Here is a 12,914-nt window from a genome sequence, read left to right as displayed (position 1 = left end):
TGACCACAGAAAATTATCACATTTACTGTACTGCATTTATTGGTTTAAACTATGGCACTGTTATCTAGAATCCACAAGAATACCGCTCACTTCCCAGAGTTTGGGCAATCACACTTTTTGTAAACTGAAAATTCCGACTTGTTCTGTTTTGGAAAGAAACCACTTTTAACTCCTCTTCAAAAGCCTTGCACTTAACAAAATAACATGTCCAAGTTCCCTCTGTAGCATCGCTCCTTCAAACAGTAGTTATGCTTCTACAGCTCATTTTCTTTTTCAGTCTTAATTGTTGTCTGATCAACATTCCTGGGCACTTATCCACTTCAAACAATTTGAACCACCGTAGTAGCATTTCAAGGAGCTTTCCTGACAAACTAAACAAAAAGCAAAATACTGCAGCAAGTCGAAGTTTAAAAACACGAAAGCTGGAAATAATCAAGTGTGCTAACATTTGCAGAGTAGCAGAAGATGATCAGTCAATATTTCAGATCATTGTTCTTCATTCTGAAAGAAGAGTTTTACACCTGAAACACTGACTGGTTTCCAGTGCTTCACAACTCTTCCTCAACCTGAGTATTTCTAGATGTTTCTGCTTTTTGTTTTCCCATGTGCTGTAACAGTTTCAGATTGTATCATCAGTGCACACACTGGAACTGTGCTTATTTGTAGATGTACTGTATTAGTCATTTTGAGTATGTTCTCAATCCATGAATCCATTAACTTTTGAGGTGTTTGATCTGGATAAATATTGCTACACAATAAAATATACTATATCATGGCTGTGAGCATCATCATGTGTTTGAAGGCAGCGAAACCCTTTTTAGTACTTTTAATCAGGAAAGCAAGATTAATGAATAGTTAAGACTTCACAAAGGTTGAAAAAATTCAAAGAAACCTGCCAAATTAAGCAGTTATTGGATGATGCCAAGGTTTGGTTTTAAAAGTCTGAAATTGAGAGCAGATAGACATTTGGAGAGGAAAGTAGTTGCACAGTTTTGAATAAATTATGAGATGAATGTGACCAGTCAAGATTGAGACATTTAGCGTGAAGAAATAGATACCCAATGGTATTGATGCATCTTTGAAGAGATGAGAGAAAAGCTTTGAGCGCCGGCCAGAGCAACATTGAAATAAAGGCAGGAGAAGTAAGTTTGTGATAATGTTTAGATGCTGGAGGTGGGAAATGGATCACCTATTATATCATAAGATTCATTAGATCCTCCAAGCTATGGAAGTGCTAAAGTCATGGACTGACTTAGCCATTATAGAATGTTCAGAGTTTCTGGGAAAAAGGAAAATGTGTTTGGCGTGATTAAGGAATCTAGGCTTCCTGGAGGTAGCAACAGAAGTGATAGGGATTTCTGGTGGCTAGTTTTGCCAGAAACATTGAATAGCTATAAAAGAGAGATTGATGTCAGGTTGGAATCAGCCATTGCACTGTAATAGAGATGGAGAATGTGTTTAGCAAGAAATTACAAAAGAGAAGATTAATCAAATATGGACTGTTTCCACACTGTAAGTAATCTAATCTAATCTTCAGCGTGTGTGAATAAGCTTTAGTGTGAGGAGGGCATTATGAAAGGTATCAGAGCCAGAAGACAAAGTTGTGAGGAACCCTTTGGTTAATGAAACATGCCAGCTAATCCACTATGAACTACAGCCCAGATTGTGTGACAAATGGTAAACTCAGGACAAATGATATTTATAATCGAACTTATTATCTGTCCTTATATCTACTTTTTTCTGGAGTGAATAATTTAAGTCCTTCAATTCAGTTAGAATATATAAACCTTCTGGGTAGCATTTCTCAATAATTATTAGTTTCTGAATTGATTTTACATAGAAATTATGCACATTACATTTTACTGAGGTGTAATCTTGTCCTTTTCTTCCTCTCTGCAGAAACACCAGCAGAATGAAGAAATAGTGGGTCAGGTGATCAGGGTGGCCTAAACCTCTGCCTTATGCAAGTCCTTTGAAACAGACACCTAGTCAAATTGACGGTCTCTCCTCCATCCAGTATTCCTACATTGACTGCCTCGCCTGCATTCCTGAAACAAGTGGAGCTTTACAAAAAAACGGTCTTCTCCAGGGGAAAAAAACTTCTTTTCCTTGAGAATTTAGACTAAATAACATTACTGAAGTGTCAGTAATGAAACTCACTTCAACAGGAAAAGGACTTGGAGTAACTTTTAGTCTAGGTGGAGAAAGCCAATGTTGCAACTGCTTTCAATGGTGATGGTACCTAGTCTGTTAGTTTTGGATGTATGGGGAGAATCACCCTGATGCTTTGTCTACTTTTAGAAAGTTGACAAAGGTCAAAGTGTAGTGTCTTGTAAATTTATGAAAAACCTCTGGGGGTGGGGGAGAGGGTTAAAAGAAACAAATGGAATAGTTATCTTGTAATGAGTGACAGAGGAGAGGAAGGGGTTTACCTGATGCATTTGGTATGTTATTATGAAACTTACATGATTTTGTATTTTTTCCAGTGTTTGTTAATTGAGATAATGTACAAGTGCGTTTTTTTTAATTTTCATTGTGTACCCAATGCAATTACTCAGTAAAATGTAGCAGAAAGACTGCTTCCTGAGAAATGGTAAACCATTTTAGAAAACCATTTATTTTACAGAATTGGTATTACGTTGGATGCAATTTCAGTGCTTCAAGTATGGCTGTAATGTAGCAAGAAAATGTTTTTCTTAAAAGGGATGATAGGGTATATTACAAAGTAGTAAGTTAGTGCAGCATGAGGGCCACGACTCAACCATAACATTCAGATCTTTCAACTTTAATCATTAGTTCATCCTAAGGTAGGTCAGCCGGGACAACAGTAGATCTTGACCTTGCGCCTTTGAGTTGATTGGGGAAGTCATCACAAAACATTTAAGGTATGGTTGTTGTTTCTCACCATCTTGGTTCCTGTCCAGTACAGATGTCTGGATGTTGAGAGAGGACAACTCAGTGACACTCTCCATAGTTCAGTGACGCACCAGTGTTCATTGTCTTGCATGAAACATGACAATTTTTTTGTGGTCAGAGAAATGTATTGCTGTCAACAAGACCTTATTCCAGTATGCATTTATCCTTTTCTGTTGTAAGGGTGAGGGTAGAAAAGTCATGAATTGCAAGAAATGATTATTTTCAAAATTGGTTTTGTTTTCTTATTTTAATATCAGGTTACTTTTCTCCCCCTAGAGAAATGTATGAATTTTCTTCCTACATTTGAAATTAACACTACACTGTAGTAGCACACAAGTGCAGCCTAATTGTAAAATACCATTTCTTCATTTGTTGTGCTTCAATTACAGAGATAGTGTTTTGTTGTTGTTACAAAAAAAAGGGAGACTCCCATTTTAAAAAGCAGCATTTGGCTAACACTTTTTTAGAAAATAATATCCTTTCTCAGCTGTGACTAGTATTCAAATCCAGCCAGGAGAAAAAAAAAATTTTCTCTTGGGCTTGCGTGATATTTTAAAATAACTTCAGTTTCTGAGGATTGGATTCAACGGAGTATAATGCCAATATGTTAGACTTTCTTGCCACATTTGAGCAGATTAAATAAGAAATGACGCACTACCCTCCAGGATGTCAGTTAAAGATGCTATGAAAAACATTTGACGGTCTTCATGTAGCACTGGATCTTGACCTGGTTCTTCAGTGCATGTGTTGGAAATGCAGTATTTTTTTTTAAATCAGGTACATGAACTTTATTTCATATCTGACCTAGGCAGGATAAAAGGTATTTTTCATCTGAGAAAAGTCCTTTCTGATGTAGAACCAACTTCAATTCTAACCACTACAGCAGATGCAAGGCTAGGACCCTAAAATGAATTTGTGGCATTCTGTATCCGTTCATTTTCTAGAAAGCTCAAATCTGCAACAATCCAATAATATGCAGTAATGGGATAACAAGAGAACCATTGATGTGGGAATAAAAATATCACTGCTCTAACGATCTATTGGACTTTTCTGAGGATAGATAATTGGTGGAAGCAAGAAAGACTGTAGTGGCCAAATTCTGGGAAATGTACAATTTGGACCAAAACAGCCTTGGAAATTCCAAGCAACTGTGTAACATCTTCAGTATTTAGGTAATAAGGAACTTAGCAGTACAGAATTCATTAAACTTTACCATTGGCTGTAACCCACCTTTTGTGCTTGAGCAGGAAGTACTTAAAGTATAAATAGGAGAGATCTTTAAACAATCAACAGCAATCAAATTCAGTATTTGCTGATTCTGCATGCAATACCTTCCACACATGCACCAGAAGAATCAGTTATCCAGGTAATTGACTTTTTACCCTTGCGTCAATTAACATTACACAGTGACTGAGTAGCACAAAACTCAGCTTTAAGGGCTTTGAATATCAGGTAGAACATTTTAATTGTTGCAGATATTATAAAAAGTCATGCAGATTATAAATATTTCAACCAATGCATTGAAATGAGTGACTTCTTTTTGTATATAGGTTACAGATTTATAATTTTTATATACAGCATTTGGTTTGTAAGCATGAATCTATGAATTTAGCTGTAGAAGAAAAGTACTGTGTACGTGGTTCAGCTAATAAAACCTTACCATTTTAGTATTTTAAAAGAAATTTATTATTTACATTTTTATTACCTTATTGGACTGTCGCTTTACTTAGTTTGACACGTGGATAATACTTTCCTGTTTACCTTCTGCAATTTGCTTATGTTATACTTTTAGCATAGCGCTTGAGAATTTGTACTGTTGATGAACTCTTTTGAAGAACTGGTATTTACTCTCCTGATTGAAACAGTTGGAGCATGCATTCTGTAGTAGCTTGGATGGGGGATTGTCCATATGGTATTCACAACTGTTTATATCATTGCTAGACAACTAATGGGATTGCAAACATCATTACAACAGGGGATCATAGGAAATATAACAAAGTACATTGGTCTTGTACTTTCTAGTTGAATGGAATGAATGTTAAATTTTTATCAGCATATAATTAACTTGTCACAGTAAGAGAAACTGTAAAAGACTAATCATATTTCCTTTTCAAATATTAGTGCTGGCCTAACTGGCATGAAGTTGTGGTGTTGTTAAAAGCCCACTCGTTACCAGGTTTGATACTTGAAAAATATATTGCATGTTAAAATCAAGTACTATTTTCAATTAGACATGATCCAATAGCTGTTCCAAACTATATTCAGTACAATCACCATAGTCCTATTGGGCTGCTCTCTCTAATTAGAGAGGTGTTTGGTGGGGTAACCGAAGGTCAGACGAGGGGAGAGATTGAAAAGGCAAGTCCTTCATGGTAATCTCACTCAGTGTGAGGATTGAACCCATGCTGTTGGTGGTAGCCTGCATTGAAAACTGGCTGACCACACATCTAAACATCCCTCATTAACTACATTCCCCACCTCATCTCTCATCCAATCCTAGTCCTGTCTTACCACAGAACAATTCCCTACTCACCCAATGTCTGCCAAAGGACCAGCATCCCTGGCACTCTGATCAGCATTTGGATTTTAAAGTTGTCTAGTTCAGATGGAATCAGCACATTTCAGCAAATGGGATGATGGCACAATGGTTCTCTGACAAGGACTTGGAGGTCTAGATGGAGGGGATAGTGTAAAAGAGCAGTGGAGTAGGTCAGCCCACGAGATCTTGCCAGACTTATGAGGTGACCACCACAATGATGCAGAGGGACAATTAGCAGTGCTGTGAGAAGGTCAGTGACCTTCTCCACTTCACAAAACTAAGTGCCACACTCCCCTCTGCTACCTCTTAGACTCTTTGTAATGCTGAACCAGTCTTCCACCAGGCTCATGCTCTACCACGCTCACTATTCCATGCAACATCTTTACTCACTCACTGTTTAATAGAAACAAAGTAGGAACAGAGATAGGGCATTCAGCCTTTTAAGCCTGCTCCATCATTTCAATATGATCATGACCAATTATTTGAATACCTCGTTCCCACATTCTCCCCATACCCTTTGATCCCTTTATCTCCAAGAACAATATCTAATTCCTTAAATGTTCAATGTTTGGACATCAACTCTCTCTGTGACAGGGAATTCTACTGGGTGAAGAAATTATTTCTTGTCTTTGTTCTTCTTTGCTCTAGGCCATTTAGGACTAAGAAAATGTCCAGCCCAGGAACAGGCCATTCGGCCCTCCAAGCCTGAGGCAGTCCAAATCCATTGTCTAAACCTGTCACCTAATTCCTAAGCACCCTCTGCTCCTCACCGACTCATGCATCTGTCCAGACCCAACTTAAATGACTCTACCATGCCTACCTCTGCAGGCAATGCGTTCCAGGCACCTACCACCCTCTGTGTGAAGTACTTGCATGTATATTCCCCTTAAACTTTTCACCTTTCGCCTTGAAAGCATGACTTTTCATTATTGAATCCTGGGAAATAGCTGATCTCTATCTACCCTGCCTATATCCTTCATGATTTGGAGACCTCAATCAGGTCACCCCCTCCTTTTTTTCTAATGAAAACAATCCTAACCTACTCAACCTCTCTTCGTAACTAGCACCTTCCATACCAGGCAACATCATCGTAAACCACCTTTGTACTCTCTCCAAAGTGTCTACATCTTTTTGGTAATGTGACCAGAACTGTACACAGTATTTTAATGTACCTATGTCTTTTACAATTTTAACATGGACCATCAGCTCTTATACTCAATAACCCATCTGATTAAGGCAAGCATATATGCCTTCTTGACCACTATCCACCTGTGCAGCAACCTTCAAGTACAATGGACCTGAACTCCCAGATCTCTCTGCTTCTCGACTTTTCCCAAGGCTCTTCCGTTTACTGTATAAATTGGTCTAGAATTAGACTTCCCAAAATGTATCACCTCACATTGGCCTACCCTATATCCTTGAAATGTGACCCATTTTTGGATGTCATCAGAAACTTCCTTCCTGCGTTATAACTCTATGTAGTCCTGTTAAAATTTTACAGGTTTATAGGAGATCTCTCTTCATTCTTCTAAAGTACAGTGAATATAATCCCAACCAATCTAGTCTCATGTCATATGTCAGTCCTGTCATTCTAGGAAACAGTCTGGTAAACCCTTGCTACATTCTGTTCCATTGTCAGAACACTCATGAGACCAACACTTCAGGCATGGTCTCACCAATAACCTGTGCAATTGGAACATGACATCTCTGCTACTATACTGAAATCCTCTCATTATGAAGGCCAACATACCATTTGCCGCCTTCACCACTTGCTGCATCCGCATGCTTTCAGTAACTGGTATACAAGGACACCAGGTCTTGTTGCACCTACCCCTTTCCCAATCTATCACCATTCAGATAATAACTTGCCTTTCTCCTTTTTTCTTTGGACGATCTCCAACCTGGATTTGGAATCTGCAAATTCGAGAGATTATGTCTACTTCCCTCATCTAAATCAATTTATTTTGTCGAGAGCTGGGGTCCAAGTACTGATCCCACTAGTTACTGGCTACCAGTCAAATGAACTGGTTTTTTTCCACTCAGAAGTATTAAGGACTGCAGATGCTGGAAGTCAGAGTCAGTAAAATGTGGAACTGGAAAGACACAGCAGGTCAGGCAGCATCAGAGGAGCAGGAGAGTCAAAGATGAAGGGTCCTGACCTGAATCAGTTTCTAATTAGCCAACTAGTTTTCAATCCATGTCAGTATACCATTTGTAATCCCATTCACTGTTAATTTTACATGCTAATCTCTTATGCAAGACCTCTCGCTCCAACCTTCTATGCTACTAACTCCATGTGGCCTTTATGGTGTCTCCTTACCTAAAAAGAAAGCCTCACCACATTTACTATACCTGCAGTAATATAATAGTTGCACATTGTCCCACAACATCCCATAAGTACCATATGATCAGTGTATTTTTGAAAGTAAGGTTTTGTCTCAGATAAAGTGAAAAGAAGCCTTCAAATGATGATGAGCAAGAGGACAATGGTCATCCAGCATCATATTATACCATGCCCATTGGCCAAAATGTTTTAGACAATTTCTTGTCTGAAAATTACGTGCCCCTTGACATACAAGTGCAAGGAACAGAGGGCAGTTCTGAGTTTTCATTAGACAGAACTTAGGCAGTAATTCTCATCAAACAATTCACGAAGAACAGTCTTTATTGATTAGTCCTCACCAGGATGATGGGCCAGGAAGAGAGGAGGAATTCTCATGAAAGAATTAGAGCATAAAGTAAAGAAAAATACAGCACAGAACAGGCCCTTCGGCCTATAATGTTGTGCTGAGCATTAATCCTGATGTATTTAAAAAAACCTTACCTACACACCCCTCAATTCACTGCTGTCCATGTGCATGCCCAGCAGGCGCTTAAATGTCCCTAATAACTCTGCTTCCACCACCACCACTAGCAACGCATTCCATGCATTCTTAACTCTGCATAAAGAACCTACCTCTGACGTCTCCTCTATACTTCCTCCTAATATCTTTAAACTATGACCCCTTTTCCCAGTCAATCCTGCCCTGGGGAAGAGTCTCTGGCTATTGACTCTATCCATGCCTCTCACTAACTTGTATACCTCGATCAGGCCATCTCTCTTCCTCCTTCTCTCCACAGAGAAAAGTCCAAGCTTAGTCAACCTCTCTTCGTAAGACAAGCTCTCCAGTCCAGGCAGCATCCTGGTAAACCTTCTTTGCAACTTCTCCAAAGCCTCTTTATCTTTCCTATAGTAGGGCAACCAGAACTGGACACAATATTCCAAGTGTGGTCTCATCAGAAATTTGTAGAGCTGTAGCAAAACCTCGCAGCTCTTAAATTCAATTCCCTGTTAATGAAAGCCAAGATACCATATGCTTTCTTAACAACCCTATCCACTTGGGTGACAACTTTGAGGGATCTATGTACTTGCACACCCAGATTCCTCTGTTCCTCCACACTTCCAAGAATCCTGTGTTTAATCCTATGTTGAGCATTCAAGTTTGACCTTCCAGAATGCATCATTTCGCATTTATCCAGGTTGAACTCCATCTGCCATCTCTCAGCCCAGGTCTGCATCCTGTCTATGTCATGCTGCAGCCTGCCATAGCCCTCAATACTATTAATGGTGCCTCCAACCTTTGTGTCATCTGCAAATTTATTAACCCACCCCTCAATCTCTTCATCCAAGTCTAGTATCTCAGCTAGAAAGCTGTCCCCATTATTTGAATGAGAATGAAACATTTCAGACAGCCATTTTGTACTCTGGTATCAGTGAACCATTCCCAATTGTCACTGTTGTATATTTGCTTGATCTAAATATCATATCTAAAACACTGCTTCTTAACAAACTCAAACTATCAGAAACTTACCTGTAAATCATCAACTGCCTATATTAAGTAAGTGATTGTAAACCCCTTAAAATCAATAATAGGCGATTGACAAATATCAGACACCAATGCCTGTGTACAAGAGATACGTGCTGCTAGTGCTCACTATTCAGCATCTCTGGGCATGCTCAATGTGGATACTGATTGGAGAGTGGAAGTTAAGTAGCTTTGATACTCCCACGTTGAGAATTCTCAACAGTTAGCTTGTTCGGTGGGTTAATAGATAGAAAGTTTGCATTTTAATGTAAGTTGTAGTGTTAAAATGGCAGGCATTAAATCCCCTAAATTGGTAACTTACTGCTGCAATAACAAAATCATAATCAGAGCTGCACAGTAGAGAAATCCCCTACGTTCCAACTCCCATGCTGACCAGATATCCTAAATTGATCTAGTTCCATTTGCCAACGTTTGGCCATATATCTTTCAACCCTTCTTAGTCATATACCCATCCAGATTCCATTTAAATGCTGTAATTGTACAAGCCTGCACCACCTCCTCTGGCAGCTCATTTGATACACACACCATCCATTGCATGAAAATGTTGCCTGTTAGGGCCCTTTTTAAGATCTTGCCCCTTTCACATTAAATCTGTGCCCTCTAGTTTTGGATTCCCCTGGCCCAGGGAAAACACCTTCCAACCCTGGCAACAACCTTAGAAATCTTTTCTTAACCCTTTCTAGTTTTACCACATCCTTCCTATAGCAAGGAGACCAGAATTGCACAGTTTTTCAAAAGTGGTCAAACCAATGTCCTGTACAGGTACCTGCCAATAACCACACATTAAAGCCAACTTGGTCATGTAACTGGCTTGTCCAACTTTCTTGATACAGTTCTCCAATCGAGGAATTGGATATGAGTCCGATTTTGTAACAATGTTGACCTTCCGATAATCCACACAGAATCAGAGTCCTGTCCGGTTTGGGAACGAAGACGATCGGCAAACTCCACTCGCTCTGGCTTGGTTCAATGATGTCCTTGTCGGGCATAGCCTCGACCTCCATCTGGACCTGTCTGGCTTTGAAAGGATTAAGCCAATAGAGATGTTGTTTTATCAGAGCATAATTCCCTACATTTACTTCATGTACAATAGCATTAGTCCTCCCCATCTGATTCTTACATATGTCCTTACACTGCAGTAACAAATCATTCAACTATGTTCTATACTCCTGAGACAGATAGTTCCTAACCTAGGCCACTCCTTAAGGACTTCTTAGTTTTTAAATCTATTTTGAGGCACATCAAAATCCATGGCATCCGGATATGATTCCTCACTCTGCAGGGCAGTAACTAACACCTGTTTCTTCAAATCTTTCTCTCTAGCATAATATGGTTTCAACATGTTTACGTGACATATCTGATGCTTTTATTTTCTTTCTGGCATCTTTACTAGACAGTCCACTTGACAACTTTTTCTCAATTTGATAGAAACCACTAAACCTGACTTTGAAGGGATCTCCTATCACTGGTAACAGTACTAACACACCATCCTCTCAGGAAAATGTGAGTCTCAGAGCTTTTATCTACCACCTGCTTCATTCTATACTGTGCCCTCTTTAGGAACTGTTTAGCTAACTCACCCACTCGTTTAATTTCTCCATCACCTCTGATTCATAATCTAAGTGTGAGATCTCCGACTTTGATCCTGTCAATTTTTCTTTGAAATTAATTAAGGGGCCTCTCACTTCATGCCTGAATATTAACTCAACGGAACTAAACGGAGTAGATTTGTTTGGGGCTTCTCTAATGGCAAGGTTCTTCAAATGTGGGAGTTGGCAACAAAGGTAGTGGTTGTATTACCACCTGTAGCTTACCCACCAATTGGCATGTATGACACATATGACAAAAGTTGACCACATCCAGGCCAATAAAAATGTTTTTGTACTTTAGCCTGAGTTTTTCGTACCCCTAGGTGACCTCCTACAGGTAGTACATGTGCTACCCCTAACACCTGTCTGTATGCTAAAGGTAACACAATCTGGTGCACATCTGTCCATTTCTCCTCTGCACTAACCTGTCATAGAATCCTCACACGGAAATGGAGACCATCTTCCAGATAATAACCCTGTAGAATATTCTCTGTCTCCTTTTCAGAGTAGACATCCACATATACGTCTTTTATTGTCTTGTTTTGTTGTTGCAAGTCTCTTAGCCTTTCAGAACTAAACACTTCTGTCTCGCCCTCCGTCTGTCCAGGTTTTTCCTGCACCACTATGTCAAACAGGGTATCCGCTAACTGAACCTCAACTCCTTCATCTTTCTCTTTACTGTTTGCTTAATGCTGTGACTTATAATAGTGGGATTTGGTTACCACACAGTCTGGGAAAACACCAGAATATTTCTGTTTAAACTCTATAGTTTCTTGGTCTTCCTTCGGCTTCTCTACAACAAAGAGTGTCACTCCCACCTTGGATCCTGTTAAATCATTCCCAAGAATAAACTGAATTCCTGGAACTGACACTCTGTCAATCACTCCCACTGTAACTTCCCCAGTCTTGAGTTGGCACTCCAACCTGATCTTACATAGGGAACACTAAATTTCTGTCCATCTATCCCACAAATTACCACACTTGCGGCTAACAAACCAAAAAGAGTGCAAACTCCTACTATCAGTGACTGGTTAGATCCTGTATCTCGAAATTTTAACTCTTGTCCTTCTCCCCCAGTTCTTGGAGTAAACTTTACCCACAGTCGGGAATTCTCTAACTCCATACCAAGCTCCTGCCTAGGCTGTGCACTCTCCTGCAGCTCCTGTGTTCTTCTTGGGGGTCTCCTTTACTACTTTTACTAATGCCGCTGTCTTTGCTTCTTTTACCACATCTTTTTGCAAAGCGCCTCTAAATGACCAGCACTGTATTTTTAAGTGTCCCACTTTACCACAGTGGAAACACCGGAGGCCTTTCACCTCCTTTCCACCCTCTTGGGCTTCTTTTTTATCCCGTCATAAATTCTTACCACTGTTCTGTACTCTTGGTTTCATAATGTAGGATCTCCCAGCTACTATCCCTCACCAGATGAAATTCTGGCCAGAAGCTTGTCGTATGCACCAAGATGTACTCATCTGCTGTCCTTCTCACTTCCTGAACTTTGTTCCTCCATGTGAATTCTTACCATCTCTGGAAGTGAGTTTATCAACTCCTCCAGCAGAATAATCTCCTAGAGCCTCAAAGGGCCCATCTATTTTCAAAGCACGCACCCGTTGATCAAAATAACTATGTCTAATTCTTTCAAACTCAACATAAGTCTGACCTGGTTCCTTAGTGTTTCTGGTAACAATTCATAATCACTTAAAATAGCCTGATTAATCTCTTGACCCCTCATCTGACAGTGCGACAAATAGCTCACTAGCTCTGCCTACCAGGTTAGTCTGAATTAGCATTATCCATAAATCCTCAGACCACTCCATCTGCCTCACCAATTTTCAAATAAAATAAATAAAGAACACTTCAATAGCTTTCTCAAAATGTGGCAGAGTTTCACATTTGTATACACTTAATTCTCTTAATTTTCATCCTGTTAACTTCCCTTTGCTGACTAAGTCACAACTTAAAGTTCAAATTCTCTGTCTCACCCTTTCTTCTATCTCTCTTTGG

The 12,914-nt window shown here is 39.5% G+C and overlaps 1 protein-coding gene across 8 annotated transcripts in view; it reads left to right on the top strand.

Annotated features, from left to right (window-relative positions):
• The window catches only part of LOC140467454 (nuclear transcription factor Y subunit alpha-like), a 68,052-nt gene extending 63,454 nt beyond the window's left edge, over positions 1-4,598 (top strand). For all 8 annotated transcript variants that reach the window (XR_011955464.1, XM_072563833.1, XM_072563828.1 and 5 more), the window contains one exon: positions 1,900-4,598. Coding sequence is in view for 5 of the 8 variants with exons in the window: in XM_072563833.1 (XP_072419934.1) it covers positions 1,900-1,950 (51 nt within the window). In the remaining 3 variants the exon portion in view is untranslated. The remainder of the gene's footprint in view (positions 1-1,899) is intronic.
• The last annotated feature ends 8,316 nt before the right edge of the window (positions 4,599-12,914 follow it).

Source organism: Chiloscyllium punctatum, chromosome 45 (assembly GCF_047496795.1).
Source record: "Chiloscyllium punctatum isolate Juve2018m chromosome 45, sChiPun1.3, whole genome shotgun sequence".
NCBI classification, from domain to species: domain Eukaryota; kingdom Metazoa; phylum Chordata; class Chondrichthyes; order Orectolobiformes; family Hemiscylliidae; genus Chiloscyllium; species Chiloscyllium punctatum.
This window is presented reverse-complemented; position numbering and strand designations above follow the sequence as displayed.